Source organism: Taudactylus pleione, unplaced genomic scaffold (assembly GCF_031769625.1).
Source record: "Taudactylus pleione unplaced genomic scaffold, aTauple2 ptg000021l, whole genome shotgun sequence".
Lineage (NCBI taxonomy): Eukaryota > Metazoa > Chordata > Amphibia > Anura > Myobatrachidae > Taudactylus > Taudactylus pleione.
Window position 1 is genome coordinate 3651766 of NW_028284423.1, and position 26849 is coordinate 3678614.

At 40.5% G+C, this 26849-nt stretch overlaps 1 protein-coding gene across 2 annotated transcripts in view; it reads left to right on the plus strand.

Moving 5' to 3' along the window:
* The window catches only part of LRBA (LPS responsive beige-like anchor protein), a 626758-nt gene that overhangs the window by 445433 nt on the left and 154476 nt on the right, over positions 1–26849 (plus strand). For both annotated transcript variants that reach the window (XM_088448343.1, XM_088448354.1), the window contains exons 44-45: positions 12880–13020; positions 17765–17884. In XM_088448343.1, the coding sequence (XP_088304469.1) occupies positions 12880–13020; positions 17765–17884 (261 nt within the window). The remainder of the gene's footprint in view (positions 1–12879; positions 13021–17764; positions 17885–26849) is intronic.

The window sequence follows — 26849 nt, forward strand, 5'->3', positions numbered from 1 at the left end:
ATATTTCAGTTAGTACAAATGCCTTCCAAATCCAATGTTACATCAGATGTCCCAGGGATCTTTTTACTAAGCCTCATCCATACTTATGGTTTAGGTATCTTATAGATCTGGAGCAATTAAAAAGCAAACAAAAACTTGGGGCCTGATTCAGAGCCGCTCGTAAGCGGCCGCTCATTCGTTACGAGCGATGTTTGCACAACTGCGCATGCGTACGGATCGTAATACGCATGCGTGAACCAGTCAGTGCGGCCGAAAATCGTTTGTTCGCTAAATAGCGAATGCCTGCTATTTTGAGTGACAGGAGGAGGCGTATGTGGGTGGTAACAGGGGAAGGTGCTTGAAAACGGGGAGTGGAGATCCGGACGCAGGCGTGCTTAAAGGTCAAAACGGGCGTTTTATGGGTGTGCATAATTAATACAGCAGCGTCATTGACCACGTCACTGGGTTATTTTATAGTCAGAACTGCTCGCAAGATTGTGGTAGGAAAAACCAACCACAAGAATAGCGAGCAGTTCATGCGCTGGTCGATGTACTCGATTAATCTAATAAATAGCGGACATGACGTAGGATGCGAGCGGCCAGGGGGCGTAGTTTTCCAAAAAACGACCGCATGTTTGGTTCGCTCGTTCAGACCTAGAGGCGTGAACAGACCGCAAAGAGCGAACGGTTCATTTGAATAGCCACCCCTTTTTTCTGAACGAGCGAGCGCAAATAGCGTCCGGCTCTGAATGAGGTCCTTAGTGCAGGAGGTATCGGAGACAATTATTCTGCTTAATGCAATGGCAAGAAAGCTGGGTCACAACCTGGGAGTAAAGTGATGGCTAAAGCTCTTGTCAGAGCTGTTGTCACAACGAGAATATTTTCAGAAATAGGCACATTAAATTGTTTCTGATTGCTACGATTTGTGGCATCAAGAATTTATCATTTATGGGGTGGCATTGCATTTTTTGTTAAATAGGCCCCTTAGTCTGGAGTAAGATGTGTAAACTTTCCTCACCAAGGCCAATACACACAGAGCATAGGAAGACATGGTTGTAATGTCTTTGTTTGATAAAATCTTATTTGTTTTAAATAATCTTTCTTTTGTTGGAAACTTCACCTTTTGTCATTTTAGATTTTGTATAACACTTTAGTGATTTATTACTTTCCATTTAGCTGTAAATTGTTTTATTTTCTATTACCCCTAATTAATCTGGTTCATGCAATAGAATATAGACAAGACATTTTAATGGCTCATTCACACGAGCTAAACACTTGTTACCTTCCAAACTGAAAGCAATGAGAACATAGGTAAATACTGATAGCAAAGGATCCTTTATACACATGGACAGCATTGAAATGTGCAGAATGAAAGTGGCCAGGTTTAAATTAATCTGACAGTAAGCACCATGCATGGACATATTTCATTGATGTTTATACAGGCTATGTATGTGACACAGCATAAGGATTAATAAATCCCTTGCTTGTAATTTGTACTTGGTGTTATAATAGCGTCACTCTTGTGGACAAACTCTAATTGAGAGCTAGAGCACGACATTCTCACCAGTGTTACTTAGCTGCTGAGCCTGGTGGAGACTTCGTAATTCCAGTTAAGCATAAAATAAAGGGACGGGGGCGGGTATACTTTCTTTTTTTTTTTTTTTTAACAATTGTTACCAAACATTTTAAAATATTTTGTCACAGTAGTGGGCCTGACTCAGCACGGATCGCAATTGCAATCACGTACGCAGATCAGCCGATTGTTGCATACTGCATATGCACCGCACTATGCATGTGCCGCGATCGCACTGCGATTATGGATGCACATAGAAATTCATCGCAGAGTGAGTGACAGGCTGTGAGCGTTTGGGGGTGGTGACAGGTGAGTGGTTGCAGAAACGCAGGCGTGTCTGTCCGTTTGAACGATGTTGCATGGGCGTGAATAAATTAGCGATGAGACTTGCAATTTCTGAGACGGGTCAGAGCTGCTGTAATTGTGCGTGACAGTGCTTCGATGTTACCGATGTATACACAGGACTGCGAGGTATTACGGATGTGAGAAAGCAGTAGCAGGCATCTCTATGCTGGCTGAGCGGTGGCAGACTTTAGCATATTTTTGCAGCTGCATCGCGTGTGATTACACAGCTGCAATCGCAATTGCGATCCGTGCTGAATCAGGCCCAGTGTTTATGTAGTAAATTATCACCAGTGTGCATGCATCCAGGGCAGGAAAAGACTTGCCGCATGTTGCTGTAACACCTAGGAGTTTTCTGCTCCGCACAGTTCTTTTAGAGTTACTGTAGGATTTAGTGTGCTGGTACATATTTTGCCTTTTTATGTATTTTTTCACTCTCAAATTATGGATGACACCCAAACTGCAGACACCGGGGGCTGAGGAATGAGAGAACTTACAAGAGCTGTCTGTCTGGTACACAGACAAAGGTTAGATAAGAGACAGACCTGCATCTAGTGACTAGAATGGAGACAAATTACAGTAAAATGATTTTCCACAGAGAGAAAGGAGTTTAGAGTATATACAGAATAGTCGAAGTTAAAGCCAGAAGAGGTATGAGGACAAGGAATGAGCGGAGTGTTAGAGCAGTTTAATAATCTCACCCAGAGAACTGCAGAATGGTCCCAATTATGTACTTCGTGTTCTCTATTTTCTTTTGTTTTATTACATGTATGGGGTGATGCAGAATTGCACGCAAGTTTGCAGCAATTGTACTCAAACCGTGTGCACAGAACTAAATGCGGCTATTCATCCATATGCTGGATTGTGTGCGCATCTATGCGACTACACCGCCCCATCCATTTGCTTGTGGAAATAGCTGTCATTAATATCAGCGCACACTTGCGTTAGCATAAATATCTCTGGAGTAAGACAGCCAGGTAATATCAATCTGGCTATGCCCAACAATTCCGCCTACGTGTAAACTCTCCAATACCCACCCAGTTATGCCCATTCACCTGCAAGTAGAGCTGTGACTGAAATGCATATAACTGTGAATCCTCCTACAGGCGCGTGCTCGGCTACAGAGCAAAAGCATTGTGAAAAATCACAAGATCCATCTTCTGTTATGGTATTTTTATAAGTCGTCTATTTCAACAATGCTTCCTTACTTGCCTATCTGGTTAATTATAGTTGGGAGCAGCAATGTTTGTTATTGTGAAACCAATCTAGAGTTATGCAATTAGATGCCCAAAGGTATAAAAGGTATTTCTTCTTCAGGGTCCATAGGGCTCCACAGGGAGACAATGGGGGTGTAGGTGGGCCCTGGAGGACCGGATACCAACAGCAAAGCTTTTCAATCCCAGGATGCTCCGGTCCTTCCCCCTATACCCCGCCCACAACCTGAGGGCAACTCCGTTTCGTTGGTGTCCGGCAGGAGCTGGATCACCATTTTTAACAGTGGGGCTGCTTCAAGCTTATTTTTATGATTTATTTTTATTTCTAGTGTTTTGACTACTGTGCAGCAGCAAAAGACTGTCCCTTTGACGTCTGCTCTGCTGCTCCATCACCCCTCCACGGCGCCGTGACACCAAGCCCCAGCTAGGTACTCCTGGCAGTGCTCTAAAGGGGACTAGCTAGCAGGCTCCTCGGACCCAAGACTGCAGCCCGGAATCCAGGGGACAGCTAAGGCGGACCCCCACTTGCGGGGGCCCGCGTCTTTACACAGTCCAACCTCCGTTCTCTGGAGACGGACTGGAGGTGCTGATGTGGACACTGGTGCGCCCACGACTCCACTAGACCACCAGGGCTTTAATATACTGGTGCAGGGCATATTTAGAGGCCAGGGGACCCGGTAGTTAACTTCAACACTGGGAGAAGGCACTCTCCCTCCAGCCCCTCTCCCAGCTCAGGGCGATATTCCACTGTGGTCTAGCCATTCCCTGAGCTGCTCCTGCCTCACCCTCCGTCCCCTCAGAGACGCATGGGAGCACTTTTCTGCTTCATGGGTCTCCAGAAACACTGGGTCCAGTCTCCTGTACACCTCTCCCACGGGCCAGATACCTGGGTAAGAGAAGTGGTCTCCCATGGATATGCCCTATTCTTCATAAGGCGACCCCACCCCACCCCCCCAAAGCAGTTCTTTTGCATAGGACCTCCATCGGACCCAAGCAAGGCCCTGCTGCTCCAAAAAGCCATTCTGTCCTTACTGAATTAACCAGTAATAATTCTGGTCCCCTCCTCACAACGAGGTATGGGCTGCTATTCTACCCTTTTCCTGGTTCAGAAGCCCAACGGGTCTCATTGGCCAATCCTCACCCTCAAATTTCGGAACAAGTTTATCAGGGTGTCCAGGTTTAGATAAACCCTCTGCTCTATTATCCTAGTTATGGAGCATTGGGATTTTTGTGGTGTCTCTGGACCTTCAGGACACTTACCTACATGTACCTATAGTGCATTCTCATCAACAATATCTCCGGTTTGCTATTCTGCAGCAGCATTACCAATTTCAGGCTCTACCGTTTGGCCTCTCAACGGCCCCTCGGGTCTTTACCAGAATCATGGCAGTTATGGCAGCCTACCTTCGTCATCAAGGGATCAGACTACTCCTGTATTTAGATGACCTCTTGCTGTTGGCCAGAACCACAGATATTCTTCACCGCCGTCTGCAGGTAACAAATGCACGGTTGGCTGATCAACTGAAAAATGTCACCGAGAGTCAATTCACGCTGCAATGCAGACATTGGGATCACCTTCAACATGGTGGAGTTCGCTCAGTTTCACTCCAGGCCCTATCACCTGATCCTCTCCAGGTGGAACGGGCTACCCCATCTACTTCGATCCCAGATGATGGGCCTTCCCCCCCGGAGGTTCGCCTGTCCCTAGCCTGGTGGCTACAGACATTCCATTTAGACAAGGGTCACCCCTTTTGGATCCCGGACTGGGCTCTCTTCACCATGGATGCAAGCCTCCAAGGGTGGGGCGCAGTGACTGGCCAGCACTCCTTCCAGGGCCCCTGGACCCCAGTCGAGGCAGTGTTACCAATCAATGTCTTGGAACTTCGAGCTATCTACAGAGCTGTCACACTGGCTCAGGATATTCTTCAGGGCATGCCAGTACAAGTAAGTCCGACAACGCCACAGCAGTGGCCTACCTCAATTACCAAGGAGGCACTCGAAGTCGGGCAGCAATGGCAGAAGTGTCTCACATGGACTGAACGCCATCTCCCAGCAATTTCCGCAGTATTCATCCTGGGAGTTCTCAATTGGGAAGCAGATTTAATCAGCCGTCACAACGTGCATGCAGGAGAGTGGTCTCTACATGCAGAAGTCTTTCAGCTACTGGTGGACAAATGGGGTCTGTCAGATGTAGAGCTCATGGCTTTAAGACACAACAACAGACTTCCAGTACAGGTTGAGTCTCCCATATCTAAATACTCCGAAATACGGAATATTTTCAGCATGACTGAGATAGTGAAACCTTTGTTTTTTGATGATTCAATGTACACAAACTTTATTTAAGGCACAAAATTATTTAAAAAAAAGTATAAAATGACCTACAGGCTTTGTGTATATGATACATAAATTAATTTCATGTACGTACACAAACTTTGAACCACAAAATTATTGAAAATATTGTATAATAAGGTGTATATGTATCATAAATAACTTCTGTGTTTAGATTTGGGCAGTATTCCTAAGACATTACCATATGGTATACAAATATTCCAAAATACCCTTGGTCCCAAGCATTTTGCATATGGGAGACTCGACCTGTATATGGAACCAGGACAAGGGACCCCGACGCAGCCTTCGTGGACGCATTGTCAGTGAAATGGACCTTCCATTTGGCATATCTCTTTCCCTCAATATCCCTCGAGTTCTTCGAAAGTTAAAGCAGGAAGGGGGCACAGTCTTGTTGATAGCTCCGGTTTTGCCCAGATGCCATTGGTACTCTGATCTTCAAAGTTTCTCCATAGACATTCCTCTTCAACTTCCTCTATGAGTAGACCTGTTGGCTCAGGGTCCATGTATACATCTGTACCTAGCCCGTCTGTCTTTAATGGCTTGGCTCTTGAGACATCCCTCCTAACTGCTAATGGAGTTTTCAGCTCTCTGGTCCATACCGTGCTCAGGGCCCGTAAACCAGCCTCAGCCAGGATTTATCACAGAATATGGCATACATATTTCCAAGGGTGTACTTCGAGAAACTATGACTCAAGTTTTTAATGTGTCTGGTATTCTTGCCTTTTTTCTATACCGGATGTTCACACCTTCCTGCAAAGTGTTCTACATATGCAGCCTCCCTTTGTCCCTCCTGTGGCTCCATGGGATTTGGCAGTGGTGCTTCAAGCACTTCAGGAACATCCAATTGAACTCCTGGAATCAATGGATGTCAAGTGGCTCACTGCGAAGGCTCAGTTTCTTCTGGCTATCGCATCTGCCCTTAGGGTATTGGATTTGGGGGCGCTTTCATTTCGCTCCCCCTTTTTAATCTTTCATCGGGACAGGGCTGTTCTTAGAACACGCCCGGGTTTCCTTCCCAAGGTGGTTTTCTCGTTTCCACCTAAATGAGGAAATTGTGGTTCCGGCCTTTCAATCACCAGACATCTCGGCAGGTGAGGCCTCTTTGGATGTTGTCCGTGCTCTGAAGATCTACAAGGACCATACTACTTCCATCAGGAAATCTTTGTCCTATATGGATTCCACAAGAAGGGATGGCCAGCTAACAAACAGACTGTGGCCAGATGGATTCGCATGACTATCTCACAGGCTTGCAAGCAGTCTGGCCTTCCTGTGCCGGCTACAGTATCTGCTCATTCTACTTGCTCTGTGGGTCCCTTGTGGCCAGCCCGGCGTGGCGCCTCAGCTGAACTGCTATGCAGGGGGGCCACCTGGTCTTCTGTCCACACCTTTCTTAGGTTTTATGCCTTTGATACATTTGTCTCTCAGGATGCTTTCTGCTCCTGCCTTGGGCTTGTTAACAAAACTGAGTTGCCCTCAGGCTGTGGGCGGGGTATAGGGGGAAGAACTGGAGCATCTTGGGATTGAAAAGCTTTGCTGTTGGTATCCGGTCCTCCAGGTCCCACCTACACCCCATTGTCTCCCTGTGGACCCTATTGAATTCGAAGTAAGAGAGTTAACAATGGTAAGTTTTACCATAACTCCTTTTTCTAGTCTAATACTGTATTTAAAAATTTGTAGTAATGTAAAATATATAGCGTTACAAGTATGAGAGCCCAACAATCTAAGAGTTTAGCTTATGTTACTAGTTTATATTAATGTGACTGATAAATGATAAATGTCGGATATCATCTAGTGCGTTAGATGTCGACCAAGTCTGAAATTTACACACCAGCTCTCTTATTTTGTTTGAGGAATCTATTTACATATATTTTCAGCCCGACCAGCTTTGTTTATGCAACTGTGCACATGTTTAGGGAAGGAATTCCTCTGTGCATATGCTGCAATAACACAGACATCTAACACAGAGTTATTTTTTTTTTTTTTAAATTGCCACGTTTAATATATATTTTTCAATCTTACATGCATTTAAAAGAAAAAAAAGCACAAACTCTAGTGTTGCACTTGGGACAGTTTCAGTGCTATCAGAGCTACAGATAGAATGGAAACTGCAATAATATTGTAGCAAAGTCAGTGGTTACAAAGTTTAGGTTCCTTATGTAAACTACTTGCTGTGTAACTGCTACTGGAGTTACTGCTGTACCTTCTGCTGCTGCTGAGTTTGCTGATTTTCTGTTCTAAGTAATTGGCGGTTGCTCCTGATGTAACAGTAGAAAGAAAAGGCAGTGATACAAATCATTCTTGTGTTTTTACATTTTTTTTTCATATATCAAATGGAATCCTTAATTTGTTTATATCAATGTTATCAAAAGTTTGTCACATGAGGACATTGACAATTTTTACTGTGTTTGAATTACATTACATATATGAATGATGTCGTCATTATCTCAATAGTCTTGGATAATCTAAGACATAGACATTGTGTTCTTTTCTTATTTTACTTATTTATACACCTTTATCACCTTTATCAAACTTATGGCAAGTATGTTACAACTTTATCTAAATTAAATTAAATTAATCTTTCTCCCCCATGTATAGCAAACATTTTTTTCACTGATCTCCTCAGTGTTCCCACAATTTTTAGAGCTCAGTTCTCCACCTTCTGGGAGGGTGTCCTTTTTGGGGCATATGTATATATTGTTTTACATTTCCATATGAATGTGTCTGTGATCCTGGCGGCCAGTGTGTCTAAAATATTACTTTTAGTATTGTGTTCTATGCTTAATGCTGGCTTTGTCCACCTCTGGGGGGGAAGATGTATCAAGTATTGGAGAGAGATAAAGTGGAGAAGATAAAGTACCAATCAGTTTGATTCTAGCTGTCAGTTTACAGGCTGTGCTAGAAAAACAACAGAAGCTGACTGGTACTTCGTCTCTCTCCAAAGCTTGATACATCTCCCCCTAGGACTTTGGCAGTTTTTACAAATGTAACATGCAGCGCTACATAATGTGTTAGCAATTGTCATCTGCATAGTGTATGTGGGACATATACAACAGTTATGTGCGGTGAGATGAGGCAGAGCCATTCCTGTCATATTTAGTTTTACTCCAAAAGTTTGACTATAAAAAAAATTTAAAGAAAAAATTATAAATAACTTCTTTGTATTATTCTAATCATTTTTATAGTCAAAACTCTGTAGTAAAAGTGTATGGCAGGTGAGGCACTGCCTCCCCTGCCTACCTTTTCCGTGCATCCCTGATCAAAACTTACCAATTTCCAGCACTATATACCGCTGCACCTTTGTATAATGCCCACACGCATCCTCGGGTTTATATATGTATCTGTATATCTGGCCTCCCTAGCCATTTATCTCACCGCACATCACTGATCTATTGAAACATCTTTCCTGAATAGAAGTGTTTACAGAAGAACAATAAAAAACGTACAGTTTCATGGATTTTGCCACGTGTTCTTTGCATGTGCAGTTTACTTGGTTCATTTTTATTCTCTGGTTTTTTTTGTTTGCTTTTATTGGTTTTGTTAGTTTTAGATCCTATGCAAAAGATAAATTCGGCATGTAGAAATACACTGATAAGTCAGGCCCTGGCATTCAGGTTTTAGTATCTGCATAAAATTGTTTACAGTTTCTATTTATGAGTATATTTTTTTCCTGTCATGGAAATAAACTATGGCACGCCTGTCATCAACAATGTTATATTTATTACTAAAAAGTAAGCATGGTGGGATAGGGTTGGTTGGGGGCAGGATGACGAAAGCTGGGCATTGTTTTTCTTCTTTTCTTCTCTGTTGCTCCTGCTCTGTCCCTCTCTCTCCTTAGCTCACTGTCTTTACCTGTTTCATTAGTTCTCCAAACTGGATTGTATAAATATTTTCACCATCCCTGCTGCAGTGCAGGAAATCCATTTTTTTCCCACTCTGGCCATTTACACCACCCTGGCATAGTCAATTTATGCAAACTCCTTAAAATGGTATAGGCAGCATAGTCAAGTCATGGTAAGGGCATGCCAAGTGCTTTTGATATATTGGCTTTCTTCTGTAGCAGTGAACGGAACGTTCCATCTACATAGCTTGTCCTGCTTAATGCGGGACATTTGGGAAGTATGAAATATCTGTTGCTCAAAATCCCTTTACCTGTCAGGAAGGCATATTCTTTATCGCAGTGCATGGGGACGGTCACTGGATCTGACACTGGCCAGTCCTCCACTTTCACTGCAGTTTTGTACATTTATAAAGTAGAGGAAGTGTGTATGGCATATAACAAGGTCAAGGTACATAATGAATATAAGTAGCTAGGTCCTAGATGCCTATACGTAGACTACTGATTTGCCATCAAGATAATCTTACAGCACTTCTGGAAATATCCTAAATTTCATATTGGAAAAAGGTTACATAGTAGTCCCCTGCTTATAACAGATTCCCAACCATTCAGTAGAAATCTAATGCCATTTGGAATGCAAATTTGCGAATGTTCTGCAACTAGATTGTGATGTTTTTGACGAATTTTCAAACTATAATTTTTTCCTCATTTAAAACTATAATAAAGTGATTATTGACTGCAAGTTTTTTAAATGATGTCTAATATGTGCACAATTTAAATATACGTGCAGTAGCTACCTAATGTCATTGTCAAAATGAAATCACTAAAAAATACTAAAATATACCAAACAGCAGGCAGAGATGACACTATGTATCAAAGTTTTGAGAGCATCCCAGTTGATTCACCTGAAACTACATAAAGTAAAAGTAGATAAGTTAGGCAAGAGGTATTCCAGAGTAGGCTTGGTCAGTGACAGGTTGATGCACCCTAGTAACATTTACCTGGAACTATTCCCTAAGAGGAGCCGCAATTAAAGTACCACTACACAAAACATTTCAGTCAGTTACTGTAATGAAATAAACCATTAATTGAAATTATTGTATATGCTGTTGCCAATTAATTGTATCCCAAAGTTCCACCTGTTTTTGGTCCAGTCTAATTAAACAAACAATTTAATTAAGTGGACTATAATATTTATAATGTGGCTTGATTCCATGCACAGTGCTGGAGCTTAGTAAACTGTTTTTATGGTATATTAAAACATAGCCTACAGCAGTTGTCAGGAAGATATAGGCCAGCACAGTAAAATGTATTAGCCCAATATATTGTCTCCATTTTATTATGAGGAAGCTATGATGTACAGCTCTGTCACTGCAAATCTATTGTTCAAGGGTTTGCACTATTTTCTCTGCTCTGCCATTAATTTATAGCGGTAAACAATATGTAGCCCTTCAACTGCAGCAAAGCAGAATCTTTTAATGAGGTGGATGTTATTACCACAATAAATCAGTGCATTCATGTTATGTATAATTCAAACTGTGTATTCCCTCTGTAAGTTCTCTGAGTAAGCTGATAGTGTGTCATTGTCAGAACACAGCTATACTTTTTATATTTATTCTTTTTTCCTTTTACTTGGAGACTGGATTGAATTTTTTTTTCTTTTCTTTATTCAATTGCAAATGAGAGTTGAAGAATGTTCTAGCCAGTATGAGAAACGGAACTGTAACAATTACATTAAGAATCAATAGTGCAGGTTCTGTGGCGGCATCGATCTGTGCATGCTGCTGTTTTCACTAGAGGCAACAAAATCAGTCCTAATTGGTTTTAGTGGTATCTCCAAGAAACATAATTCTATAACCATTGATTAGAGGTGGGTGCGTAGTTCAAGAGCTTGGAAGCACACAGTCATTTGTTAAAATGCTGTGGGGAGAATTGCATTTCAGTGTTTATTCTATTTCCCATTAACTCCCTGTTGTGCAGACTGTATGTTGCAACATGTATCCTATAACTAAACCATGCGCAGAATTACCATTTACCAGTATTGGGTTACAAAGAACAGGTCTGTGATAGTGGAGACTTGTTCCATCCGAAATAGCTACCACTTATTAACCAAGAGTAGTTTACATATTGTACAGCTGCTTATTGTTATATACATAGTACAGGTTAGGTCTCCCATATCTAAAATGCTTGGGACATGGGGTATTTTGGACATCGGAATATTCGGTAGTTTGGAATATTTGCATACCATAATGAGATCTTGGGAATGGTAACTAAATCTAAACACAGAATGCATTTATGTTTTATATACACCTTATACACAAAGCTTGCAGGTAATTTCATACAATATTTTCAATAATTTTGTGGCTCAAACAAAGTTTGTGTACATTCATGAAAATCATTTGTTTCATATACACCTTATACACAGAGCCTGAAGGTAATTTTATATAATATTTTTAATAATTCTGTGCCTACAAAGTTTGTGTACATTCATGAAAATCATTTGTTTCATATACACCTTATACACAGAGCCTGAAGGTAATTTTATACAATATTTTTAATAATTCTGTGCCTACAAAGTTTGTGTACATTGAACCATCAAAAAGCAAAGGTTTCACTATCTCATTCATGCTAAAGAAAAAAAAATCCATATTTCGGAATATTTTAATATGGGAGACTCAACCTGTGTGTAATATTGTCATGGATGTCTATTAAAATATATAGAACATATTTTCTGTGTGACCCATTTCCTATCTTTCTGTCTGTTGGTTGTGACAAATTACTTGTATATTAAACAATTAATAGAAACTGTATTAAAGCTATAAGGTAAAAAAACTATTAAAAAGCAAAAAGTTTCTTCCACAAATACCTCCCCATCATACATACACCACGTAACACTTTGTGTGTGATATTTGTGCACTTTACATGTGTGTCTCAAACTCTGATTTGTGAATTTCGCACATAATAATAGATGCTACAACACCATCCGCATATTTGTCTGCTGAATCTTGGTCTCTTCAAAGCTCTTCCTTAGCTTGTGTGCAACAATGAGGGAAAAGCTGGAACAAACTATAATTCTTCGTCCTCTTATCTATGCCATACCATGTAAACACATACCATGTATTCACATATCTTGTATCCTAATACCAGAGAGGATTATTCTATTTTATATATGTATGTGTGTGTATATGTCTGATATATATATATAAAATCATATTCTCGGTTGTGTTTCCTTGTAACCTGTGAGGCTAATTGGTGCATACAGATGTATATCCATTTGTGGGTAATTATTTGTTCTTAATCACTTAGATGGTATTGAGCATTTACAGTATCTGCACTCGTTCCATGTGTAGATCTATAATTTGCTCTCCCACCTGGGATTAATTATATTTTGGAGTGCTGGTTCATTCCTTTGTCACTATACATAACATCACTAATATCCCTAACTGCAGTGCGCCCTGTAGCTGTTGGTCAAGACTATCCTTTTATAGTACTTCAAGCATAAAACCATAGCATTATTCCTGCTTATTTATACACACACACATATATCTGTAACACTAATATTTTAAAATTGTGATTCTACCTTCCAGCCTGTCGGAGCATTGAATCCCAAACGAGCAGCCTTCTTCGAAGAGCGCTATGTTACCTGGGAGGATGATCAAGTTCCAAAGTTTCACTATGGCACCCACTACTCTACTGCAAGCTTTGTACTCAGCTGGCTTCTAAGACTTGTAAGTCCTATCTGAAATTGCATTCACTGCAGATAAAGCTAGGAACCAAAGAAATTGTGACCATGATTGCATGTTAAAATTCAGCCGCTAAAAGCCTGTGAAGTCACTTAGCTCATATGCGAAATGCAATAAGATGTTTAATTATAAATGCTCAATGATGTGTATGGTTCTAAATAAGTGGTTAGGAGTTGGACCAGGGAAATTGAGGAACCACATGCAGTCCAAGTAAGGATCTCCACAAACACGTTATGGGGCACAATGCGTATGTCTGAAGTATAACACAAATACTCTTTGCAGGACTCCAAGTACACCTTGATATACACCTATGCATGTAGCTTTATGAAGCAAGATGGTGTTTGTCGGGGAATAGAAGTTTGCAGCAGCCTATATGTGGGATAAGGGAATCCCTTATAAAGTACAGAGTAGGTGGGACAGATTTCCTCCGTCCCGTTGCACATTTGTAGGTGCACTTTGCACAGTATAAAGCAAAAGGGGCCACAGGTAAGAAAGACAATCCTGATGCCTCCTCACTCTCAAGATGTGTTTGTGCCATAAATGCAACTAATCCGAGCAGTAGCTTAGAAAACCTGAAATGTTTAAATCGATGAAAGCGTTAGGAGGGGAGGTTAGACAATCAGGGGGGGGGGGGGATTAAATTAGCCCTGATAAGTTTTTCGGGGGAATAAAATGGCACTTACTGCATTTTTTCTGCCTTTGTGCAATTCAATAAGATCCTGACTTATTCGCCTGAAAAGTATCCGTTTTCTGGCGAATATACATAAAATCTGTGTACGGTCACAGACCTATGTGTTTTCGCGGCCACGAAAGCGTGGCTGCTTATCTGGGATTTTTTTTTCACCTGCCACAGGCAAGTGAAAAAAAACAAGTCCCCGTTTACTGCAGGCTCCGGGGGATCACTTATTGCCCCCCCCCCCCTCCCCCCAAGAGTGATACTGTGTGCAGTGCTCATCTTTACACTTTTCTGCACACCAAGCCACATTTTTAGTTTGATAAGACCATAGAAACACACAGGTTGTAAGTAAATACGTCTTGCGCTGTAACATGTGCGTGCTTTATAAATGCCTCCATATAGTGTTTAAGACTTCAGTTAAAGCCTTGGATTTATGTAACGCGCGTAAGTATATAATATATGATTTGCTATCTGTTTGGCCTTTGAATGCAGGATTGATATGTTGCCCTTTGTTGATATTTTCCCATTAAAGTTAAACTTGACCTGTCGCTGTCACTGACCTTTAGTAAACGTACGTCCATAGGCAATGAAATCTTTCCACACTGTCATTTTAATGTTAGTAATAGATGCTCTGTCAGCAATATTTATATGCCACAAGTGCGTTGTAACCTAGAGCTTACTATCACCCATGGTAATGTTGAAGGGTAAGTCAGTGCAATGGCTGACTTGGCTGCCATGGGTCGCAGTACGTTTGGCCGATTTTCCCGATAGAGTTAAGCTAATAAATGTTCCTTAGTAACACTGGAGTTTCAATCTTGTGTTCACAACACGCTGGTTAGTGTATTTCTTGTTTTGTTTTCTTTAAAAGTTCTGCACATAGGCATTTTATCTGTGCTCCTGTTCTGTGGCTGGGTATGATGAAATAAAATGTGGTTAGAATACACAGCAAAATAGGAATTTTATAATACTTGACTGATTAATCAAAATAGAAAAGAATTATCATGATTCTATTTTCATGATTTGAAAATTTGCAATGACATTAATAGACCAGATTATCTCCATAGAGTGTAGCATTCACTAGTTTGTGGGGAGTTCTAGCTGCATTTTCCTGCAGCTTAATGCACTACATATTAAAGAAACTTGGACGCAGAGAAACAGTCCTACATTAGTGTTTTATAGGGTTAATGTTTCAATCAAATAGGATTGAATATATAAAATAAAATATCAGGTACAGGACTTTTCTCAGTGATTATATTTATTACACTTGTACACTGTATAAGTATTGCACCTAAGAGAGATCATCTTCTTGAAGTCTTTGTTTCAATACAGACTTTGCTTAAATTTCTCATTTGCATTCTTGTCTATAGCCAGTGTCATTTATCTGTCTCTAATAATGTTAAGCAGCCATATTAAGGATCCCGTGTAATGCGTTGGTGTTTGGTGGATTAATCAGGAATTGAGTTTATTGATAGCATGTTGGTTTACAATAGTCTATGTTTCTGTAAACCTAAGCGGTAATTCATCTAGTAGAAAGTAATTTCTTCGGGAGAGCATTAGCAGCATACCATTAATTAAAGCTTGTTAGAATGGTACAAGCAGACATAAATCCTTGATATAATTTATGGTGCCTTGCTAATTTTAGGCAATTATCTACTAATATGGGCTTAAGTGTTCTTTAACTAAGAGGAGGCTTTTAAATCCTTTAAGCATTTCTCCCAATCATAAATTCCATGTGAAGAAAAATCAAAGGTAGTTTTATGCACCTAAGCTAAAAAAATGTCACAACAAAGAGGATGCCTGCTATTGGTTCATGCTAACAATCAAAACATTTTTTTCCAGAAATATTCATGCCCCTGTGATCACTTATCCGGTGATACATTTTTGTATTCAGCATATCTCCTCAATTTTAATGTTATTTGTTTATTATTCAAGGTTTTCAATGCTTTGCATTCACAACTTTGTATATTAAAGTTTCCATCCCAATCCATTCAAATTTTTGGAAGCAGCCCTAACGGGGCAGGGTCTGCTGAGGGGGTGGGATTCTCTCTGCTTAAATGGCCTGATTCTGAGTTGGACGCTGTCGCGGCTACCAACTACCATGCGTCCGAATGTGCAAGAACTGAGACACCTACTTTTAGCTTCTACAGACTGCAGTACCACTTGGTGCACCTTCTAGACGCCACCATCGTTTGCACCATAAAAAACTTGCACCAGCCCTATGCAAGTTGCATGTCATCCATCTAAGTATGGCCTACAGTGATTCAGCGTCTCTGTACACAGCTACTTTCAGTGACACCCTCTCGGCATTCCAATAACACGTTCAAACATATACATAACCACCCGGGACCTTTGTCAAGGTAGTATTATCAGTGCAATATTGTATAAGTTCAGCCAAAAAAAACAGTAAAAAAAGCATAGCACTTATGGAGACACAGACATGTCCCCCCGGCCCCCATACTTATGCCATCATAAGAGGGAAGTCCTTCAGACTCCCGCCAAAAGGAACGCATGAGGTCACTTCCGGTTGCGGGTCGCCGACCATTTGCTCCCCCGGAATCTGGGTTCGCCTGGGGAAACTAGAATAACATATCATGTGAGCCAGAATCGGACAGATATATATTTATAGCCTACAAAACAATGGAGTGGGTCTCAATAAACAGGGACAAATAAACCAACTGAAAAACCAAGGAGGGGGAAAATTTTAAAAATAAAATAAACGGTCAGTAGGACAGGTATATGTTTTGATTTTGGCTTGTTATTTGGACATTAAATGCACTGTTTTATGCTTTACTTAATGTCTGGTGAGTGACATCATTTCCCTATTAGGATCTATGTGAATAGAGTTTGTTCTCTGAAATGTTGACATCTAAACTGGAGTGAGAGAATTTTTTGATATTTTTACAAGCCTGGAGTGCCGTCCATTCATCAGGCTGCATACTAATTATATATATATATATATATATATATATATATATATATATAATGTGTATATATATATTTATTATAGCATCAAGAGGTCCGGCATTCCAAAACAACTTAATATATAACTCCAAGCGGTGCCTTTACATTTAAACTCAATAGACACATACCATTGGTGCGGCACTCACTCATAAATAGACAACTCCACTCACGGTTTATGCGTCAATGTCCTCTGGATGTACTCCTGTGAGATATATATATATATATATATATGTATGTGTGTGTATGTATGTATATATATATATATATATATATATATATATATATATATATGGGACGCATATATAAGTGGCCACCTGCTGACTCATATTCCTGGCTGCTTTCACTCAGAGGGAGCTGGAGGCGGAGCCATCAGTGGTGACTGACAGGCTCCGCAAAGGCTTATGAGAGCAGCTCCCACATCGGACATTCTTTTTTTTTCCTTCAGGTATCTTCTACGCGTGAGCAGAAGCTGTTAGCTAACACTGCCCGATCGGAGCTGAGATCTGATCGTGCCAGCTAGCCCAGCACAGGGGTGATGGACGGACACTGAGGGGACAACAGGACCGGCCCAGTGTGAACTGGCTCGGCGGCACAATTTGCCCCTGATTATACACTACTGGTCCTCTAAGCTTCGGGGGGGCAAGACCAGGCAATAACCATCATTAGGCCCTGCCCCCTTTAGCAGGGAGCTGCCTAAATGACACGATTTGTGTCATTTAGCCCCACCCCTACCTACACCCACAAATTTCTCGGAAAATCTCCACATCCTACCCACTTAACTAGGAGGTGGGCAGGATGCGTGAGATCTGCTTACTCTTTCGGAGGTGCGGGGGGTTACCCAAAAAAATTGTGAGCCTCCCGCGACTTTCGGGAGAGTAGGCATGTATACTTTTCATGTTGTTGTGTTATGTCATATAATCTGCAATATCATTGTGTTTATAATTGTCACTTGTGTCACTATTACAAATAGAATTGATCACCTTTTTAATGCATCTGTGGGAGTAATGCTAATTGCGACAGGAAATCACTTACATTACGTATGACATAAGAACATAAGACGCCTCTCTTTATCTTTTTTTTTTTTTTTTATAGGAACCTTTTACAACATTTTTCCTGAATTTTCAAGGTGGAAAATTTGACCATGCAGACAGAGCATTTTCTTCGGTCTCACGAGCCTGGCGTAACTCGCAGCGCGACACCTCAGATATCAAAGTAAGATGGTCAATCTCTGTGCATTTCTTACAACCGTATAGTGAGGTTTCTGGATCAAAATATTTTTTATTTTAGTTTTCATAGTATACAATTACTAAACTTAAACAAATGTTAGGAATGGAATTGGACTGGGATTTTATGGTCTGGCACAAATGACAGTTTTTGTGCTTTTTAAAGCTGCCTATCTCTTGTAAGGGGATCACATGTGCATTTAATATGACACAGTAATGGTTTCAAGTCATGCCCTAGCAGCCTCTTATGGTACATAACTGATTCTATCTTTGTTTTATAAGTTATAACTCAGATTTTGTTGTCCATATTCATATGTAAAGTTATGTTACGCATATGGTTCATCTTAGTGGTTCATTTACAAAGATTATAATAATGCCGCAATGGATCTGAATTTCCACTTAATTCCATACTGGGTATGCGTCACTGACCGTGACCATTTAGAAGCTGGGAAGCACAACCGTCACATAAAGTGACCTGGAGCACTCAGCGCCACATTTGGAGGGTTCTATCTTTTCAGAAGTAACCAGTAATAATGCCATCATGTACTCATGATATTTACTGCCTGACCGTTCCAATACCAGGACACAGAGATCACATAGCACCCAAGTTAAAATACTCAGTCATCATGTATAGCAGGCCTGGCCAACCTGTGGCTCTCCAGTTGTTGTGAAACTACAAGTACCTGCCATTGTTTTGCTATTAGGGAATGCTAAAATTGTGGCAGGGCATGCTAGGACTTGTGAAACTACAACAGCTGGAGAGCCCATATTGGCCAGGCCTGGTGTATAGTATAAAAGCTAAAAAATGCTTCATGGGTGACTTTGTGCATATTTAAAACTAATTCCTGTGTGGTTAAAGTCGCAGCCCAGATTGAGTGATGTTTTGCTGCATCTGTGGCAGGGGCGTTTCTAGAGAGGAGGGGGCCCATGTGCAGTCTCCAACACGGGTCCCCTCCTCTGTCCAGCGGCCAGCAGCTCACTGAGCTGTGCGCGGCCAGCGCCGGAGTTATAGACTCTGGGCACTAAAGTCTATAGAGTATGCACAGGTCACCAGGAAAATGGGCACGGCGAACTTTTCCCTGTACTGCGCATGCGCGAACGACGGGAAAATGGTGGCGGCAGCCATTTTCCAGTCGTTTCTACAGCGCCAGACCGCCGCTCCGACGTGGGACTCTGGAGAGGTAAGAAATACTATGGGTGCAGGGTGTGCTGTGCGGGACCCCCAGGGTATAGATATGCCCCTGGTCTGTGGTGCGAATAAGACGCAAATTTAAAGAAAGTCGTTGCGCTACAACACTTGGTGCGGCTCACTTGCATCAGGCATCTCGTGCCGCATGGCATATTGAGGATAGGCGTATGAGGACACATCTGTATAAGTTAGTAGATGGTAAAAAAGAATTGGGGGAGGGGAGGGAAAACCGCATAGGAATAGGATGAACGTTTAAAAAATAAACATGTATATATGTTGGTCTCTAATCTACTTGACAAACATTCAGGGTATTCAGATCAGATTATTTAGGCCACCTATACTGCCAAAAGGATTATCATTCATAGGTGTAACACTGTGGCCAGTCAGTGGTGTTCCCCAGAGTCAAATATACATAAATGCAAACTAAGAAAAAAAGTACTCTGTGTGGGGACAAGCTTAAAGAAGGAGACAGTAATAATTTAAAAAAAAAATGTATCTCATTTAAAAATTCACTTTTATTAAGATCTGTTAAAAATATGGAGCAATATAGGTAATAACTAAAACTTATTGGTAATTATTTTGGAATGTCTACAAAAATTCTTGTGCTACAATATGTCAAGCGATATATTCGTTACTTCACAATAACTTGCTTCACAAATAGATTATAGTTCTGATATTACTAGCTGATAGTGTGGAGCAGAACATACAGTATGCAGCTATATAATGCTTCTGCATATATTTTTTTTAATCTAATTTGTTCGAGTTATGCAGTGAAATATAGGTAAGACCCTGTTGTTACTCAAAAGGGGCCCCTTTAAGCATATTCACACACATCCTAGATTACATGAAACACATGGAAATGGACACCATAAATACATATACCCTATACTCTCAAATGAGATGGAATCAGAGGGTAGAGGCAATCAATAATGCAGGAGGAATCCTACGTCACATGGTGACGTAACTATTATCTCGTTTCCTGACAGATTGTAGCACAAGAAGAATTTTAGCAGAAATTCCAATATAATTAGCAATATGTATTTGTTATTACGGATTTGCGCCATGTTTGTAACATATATTAATAAAATTTAAGTTTTAAATGTAATACAATTTTTTCTGTTGTCTATTTTTTTGTTATTTGTGGCCCCCACACAGTAGATTTCCTTAGTTTGCATACTATAGCAAATGCTAAAGTTACAAAGTTAAAACTCATAATAAAACATGTTTGCTAATATGTAGATTGTTTTTAAAAGAACATTGCTTCAAACTAATATTATGTATACATATCCCTGATGACCTTGGTAGACACACAGGGTGTAATGGACAGGTTCTCATTTGGACAATGAAGGTACGGTTACATGCAGCATCTACATCAGCTTTCCTTTCTCTTAATATATTACAATTAACAATGTTTTGTTTTTTCTTTCATTTAAAGCCTTGTATCATTTTACACAGCGATAAAGGTGATAATAACTTAATTGCTGCCTGATCCTAGCCAGTTTAGCCTTGGATCTATGACCTTCCTCCTGCTTCCCAGTGCCCTGAAAACTCCTTTTTCTGTGTGTGCCCTGGGGCAGCCGTCACATTTCTTGTGACCTGTAACTTGGAAGGATTTTAGAGGAAAAACATACCCTATTTAGAAGTAGTGAGCCCCAGTCTTACTCTTCAATTCATATATATTTGTACAGCTCATTTATTTCTATTTTTTTTACCATATATATTCTTTATTTTGAATTTTTATGCATAAACAAAAAATACAGCCAGGTAAATACGCCATATAGAAAACAAAAGAGATGCCCGAATCTGTAGCAGATCTCGAGTAACATGAAAAACTACTTAACCTTCATGTGATGAGAGAGAAATATAATGGTAAATAAAAGAAGAAAAAAGATGAAGAAGGGGGGGGGATATGCCTGATGGTGGGTAGGTTGGTTGGGAGGGAGACTCCGCATGGTGGCAAATATGTACAGAGTGATAAAGGTAATGGCGAAACCTGGAGGAGTATGGGAAGTTGCTAGGGTCCTAGTAATTGTAAGAGCTCAACACATGGAAACAGCATACTAAGAGGAGCAGCCAAAATGAGGAGTAAAAAGGGGACTCTTTTTAAACTCCATCTAGGAAAACCAAGTGGAAGTAAATTCAGAGAATCCGTCCGCCACGAACAGGGAAGCACCAATGGGTAGGTAACAAAACTTTAGCAGCATTATTGAGATGCTTAAACACAGTCTTTTTATAGGTTGAGATCATGATTTTAGCCAAAACCCAGGGTCAGTCAGGATGTCCATCCCCAAAATAGAGACAACACACATTATTCCAGGGAACAATTTTGTACATTCCCAACAATTGCGGAAGATAGTGGCCGAGGCCACATCACACCTCCAATATGAAGCCGGGATCATAGCATTAAACCTATGGAGGATGACTGAGAGAGCAGGCGTGAGTTAGCTGAAATATCTTGGTCCATTTGCTATTAGCCAGTGGACTAGGCAAGCCCCTGTTCCACTGGTCTACATATCTGGCATGGACCCGTTCTTCTCCTCCACAAGTAGTTTGTAGATAACTGAAATTACTTGCTGCAGCTGTTCAAAAGGTGTAAGGTCCCTTTTGAATATGTTGTAACCTACTGGCGCAAAATACGAAATATCTGATCTGCAGGAATGACCAATGGTCACCTCCAGACAGTGAAAACTTATTTGACAGTTCCTGAAAAGTGACACTGCACCATGGCCCCACTAGCTGGCCTGCCCGCTGGAGATCTCCAAAAGTCCAGACTTAATAAGTCTGGAGTTGTATTCTTGGGACAAAATCTTTGTTATGGAATAAGGGGGGGCCAGGGATAAAGGGGAGGACAATCCTCTGCTGGAGTGAAGCCTACTTCAGCAGTCTAGGGTAGACAAAACAGTAGGATGGTACAATTTGGGTAAGTTAGATAGCCAGGGTGCAATATATATAGGTATCTGTAGCTAACTCTTTTTCAGTTAGACTCATTACTTAATGTTGGCCAATCGCTACCAATGTAAAATCCTAGTCAGCAGCACTTCGGCCTTTATAACATGCCCCGACCACACCTGGGTCTCCTACCTTCCCAGGTAAACCCACAGGCTAACATCTGCAGATCCGATAGGTCGGAGTTTTATCGGCACTGTCTGTTAGACATGCAGCAGCCTTGGTAAGATACTCATTTTTTTTTCCCGTAAATATTTTATTGTAAAACTGCAAGTTTCAATAATAACAGTCAATGGCAAAATAGGGCAATAAGAATGGCACAAAATGAGCTATATAATTTCACAATGCAAGAAAAATATGGAGAATCCACTGCAGCGTATAAAATGTGGTAAAGCATGTAGCAATAGCCAAGCATTTAAACTCAACAAATGCGTAAACACAGTGTGTCAAAAAAAAGGGCGAATTAAAAGGGGGGTTACTGGAAAATATTTCCAATTTATACCATGCTATCAAACTGCAGATTGGAGAGTTTCCTTAACTTGAGGGGGTAGAGTGACAATATACAGAAGCCAGATGGAAAATAATTTTTCTGCCCTCTTATCTTTGTTAATAGTCATTTCCAGCCAGAACATGGAACACATAGGACGCTCTAGATTGTAAAAGGGCTAAAGTTAACGTTTCAGATTAAATTTATTGGGACAGTAAGTTGTTGTTGTTGTTTTTTTTGGCAGCTGCCACAATTTTTGCCAGTAAACTGGCGTGTACCATTGGAAAGGCGGCGGGAACTAGATAGGTGGGGAAGTGATATTCCACAAAGTCTACTCTAAGTGTGGACTAAAGACCAGGATTTCCTCACAGGACCACATGCAACGCATTAAATCCGCTTCTGGCTGTCCACACTTGAAACAATTAGAGTTTGTAGAAACTCCAATGCTAAATCTTAATTGATGGGTGAAACAAGCACGGCGCAATCATTTATAGTGCATCTCCGTGTATAATGCTGAAATTAATTGTTTGTTTAATATAACAAAATATATAAGATTGGTGCACATGGATATAGTGGGAAACGTAGAGTGCAATTCCAATTGCCTCCATATCTAAACATGATACACATCGTATGTGTGCATAAATAATAGAATACTTCATAAAAGAGCAGCGAGACAGCACATCATCCAATCTACAACCCTCGGTTAAGGTAGGAAGTTGGGGTAACAGGGTGATATAACTACGTACAGGTTGAGTGTCCCGTATCCAAACTGCTTGGGACCAGGGGTATTTAAGATATCGGAATATTCTGGATTTTGGAATATATGCATACCATAATGAGATATCTTGGGAATGGGAGCCAAGTCTAAACACAGAATGCATTTATGTTTTATATACACCTTATACACACAGCCTGCCGGTAATTTTATATATTATTTTCAATAATTTTGTGGCTCAAACAAAGTTTGTGTACATACATGAAATTAATTTTTCATATACACACAGCCTGAAGATATTTTTATACAATATTTTTAATAATTGTGTGCCTTAAACAAAGTGTGTGTACATTGAACTATCAAAAAGCAAAGGTTTCACTATCTCATTCATGTTTTAAAAAAAATTCCATAATTCGGGAATATTCCGGATTTCGGAATGTTTGGATATGGGAGACTCAACCTGTACTTGAAAATAAATAAGGGGATCTGAAGTTGAAGGTAGCTCTCCTGTAAATAATCGTGGGAATAAATGGTCATAATAGACTAATATTTGGTAAATATATTGAAGCCCATGTAGGTTCTATGTTGTAAAAACATGTATTAGAAATCATGCAGTAAGTCTAGGGTTGTGGCCTACAGGGAGAAATAACAGGACACCTTCATTTGAGATTGAGCATGGCGCCAAGCTAAGCATGTGGTATGTATCAAGAGATTATGTATTAAATGAGGTGGGAAAGAGGAGGGACACACATCAATGGAATATATAGTTTTTTCCCAAACTGTGTCACCAATTCCATCTGTGCCTTTGATCCAATCAATTGCATAGCGGTAATTTGCTGCAATGGCATAAGATAGTAAGCACGGTAAATTCACGCCTTCTAAATTAGGTGATTGGCTTATTTTATATAAAGTGATTCTGGATTTTTTGTCCGCCCAGATAAATTTTCTGATGGCCTTATTCAGAATTTTCAAATTAGATTCTAGTGGAAGCAAAAGAAGCATCTGTAACAAATTTAACATCCTGGGAAAGGATATCATTTTAGTTAACTTATACCTACCAATATATGAGAGGGGGAGATATTTCCATTTTTTTAAATCATGATGTGTATGCTGTATTAGGGCAGTAAAATTGGCGTAAAGGCCAGTGGAATGTGGGGGTAATGTGAAGACCCAAATATTTTAAGATAGCCTTGGCACATTAATTGGGAAATAATTGTTTCATCCTCTTGCGGCATAAGGTTGCAGATCTAAAGCTTCCGTTTTAGTGTAATTTATTAAGAAGCCCAAGACAACAGGAAAGTCCAGCAAAATGTCAAGCAGTTTGGGAAGCGCAGAATGCAGATTTCTGAAAAATAACAATAAATCATCGGCATAAACAAAACCAGGTATAGTCAGAGTATAGTCCCCTATGTCTACACCCAAAGGAAAAAGCTGCGGATGAGGGGATCTATGGTCAGATGAAATAAAGGGGAATATATATATTTTAATAACATTTATTTTGCCCAACCAGGTAGATTTATGGGATGCCCATATTAAGTCTGAGCGTATTTTGGTCAAGAGGGGCAGGAAGTTGAGATTAAACAGGTTGCTAGTGTCATTGGAAAGAGTAATTCCCATGTAACATTTGAGAATGGTGTCAGGAAAAGCAAAATGTTGAATGTAAGCATTTAACCACAACCTCCAGCATGTTCAAATGCAAAGCTACTGATTTTGTATAATTAATCCTAAAGACAAATGTGTGTAGAATTCAGCCACATGTATCAGGAGAGTGGTAAGTAAATAGTCGGCGAATAAGGCCAGCTTAAATCCCCCATCTCCCCCCCCCCCCCCCCTGCTAGGCAGACCCCTTATATATTTTGAATACATTTAATTGTCCCAAGGCTTCTGTACACAATATGAAAATAAAAGGTACAGAGGGCAGCTTTGTCTCTTTCCATTAGCTATAAACACCGGTTGTGAAATGGTACCGTTAATCCTAGTGGACAGGTATTTATAGAGAAACAGGACTTTTTGCAAGCAGGAACATCCCAGGCCCATGTTCTCCATCACCCCTGCCATAAACTGCCAATCCTCCCTATCAAAGGCTTTCTCTGCACCTGTAGACAAAAAACAAAGTTTACTATGAGAGACATGGTGGATCAGGTTAATGATCTTTGTAGTATTCTCACCGGACTCACTGCCAGGCACAAATCCGACTTGATCAGAATGGATTGTCAGGCAAATACAGTTTCAGGTGACTGGCAATCATCTTGGCAGAAAGTTTAACATCAATATTTAGAAGAGATATACTGTAGGTATGTAGCTAGAGCACAGGGAGAGATCCTTTTCCTTTTTTTTGCAGGACTGCTATATGGGCTTCCAATGATTGGCCAGAAAAATAACTTTCATCTGAAACCTTATTGAAAGTCTGAAGCATAAGGGGCATAAGTTTGTCTTTAAACACTTTATAGTAGAAGATGGAGAACCCATCCAGACCGAATTCCTGAGTAGAAAAGGGCAACTCAAGAGCATCCTGAGCTGCATCGTAAAGCCTATGGATAGCACAGCTTATAAGATATTGAGTTATCCTCTCCTATCAAGAGTGGTTCCTCCATTGGGAGAAATTTAGAGATGTTGTAAAGTTTAGTATAAAATAAGTGAAAGGCCTTTGTAATCCCCTTATCTACAAAATTAACTGTGCCAGAGTCATCTTTTATAGAGTGAATATAAGTAATGGATCTCTGGTTTCTAAGTGCCTGGCTTGCCCCCCACAAAATATCTGTTCCTGAATTTACAAAAAGCCAGTTTAACTTTTAAAATCTAGCAATTTGTTCAATGCAGCCCTCGTCTGAAACAACTCGACATAGAATGGGGACATGGACCTTTGTGGCTCATTTTCAAAAGTTTTATTTTTTGAAGCAAAATTTTCTTTTAAGCTTCTTGTTTCTTAAGATACAATTCCTATTGGATGAGCTTTCCATGGACAACATATTTGTGGGCTTTCCACACCATATTATATTGCATATTCTTCCAAAAAGCTCATCCAGCTGAGTCTTGCTTTGTGAATTGTAAAGAAAGAGCTCATTCAGGTGACACATCCAGTTCTGACAAGACTTGTTGGGAAGAGAAAAGAGGGTAAGGTACTGTATACAGGTGCTTTGCAGGCCAAGTAATCAAACCTATAGAGGCCAATCTGAAGAGATGAAGAAATCTATTATTTAAATTTATATAGTTTATTCTAGGTCGGTCAGGAAGAGCCGCAGTAGGGGCACCATCCAGGTCTATGACACACTAAACAGTATACAACAACATATAATTTATTAAGCCATTAACAGAAAATTAATACTTGCATGGCCTAATTGAGGTTCCAAGGAAGTTCAAGAAGCAGGCAGAAGTACATGGCTGGTAGGAACATGGGGCTTGCTCCTGAGGTGTCTGACAGTCTTCCAGACATCCCTGTGAGGCAGGGGAAGATTACGAGTAGCCACAAAGACAATGATGAAAAGGAATCCAGATCTGCTGGGCCATGGAAGGAGAACATCTCTCACAGGACGGACACTGAGGGGAAAGCCCTATCGGAACTTGACACCTTTTCTGTGCAGTTCTGCCGTGAGAGGCTTGAGAACTCAACGTTGCTG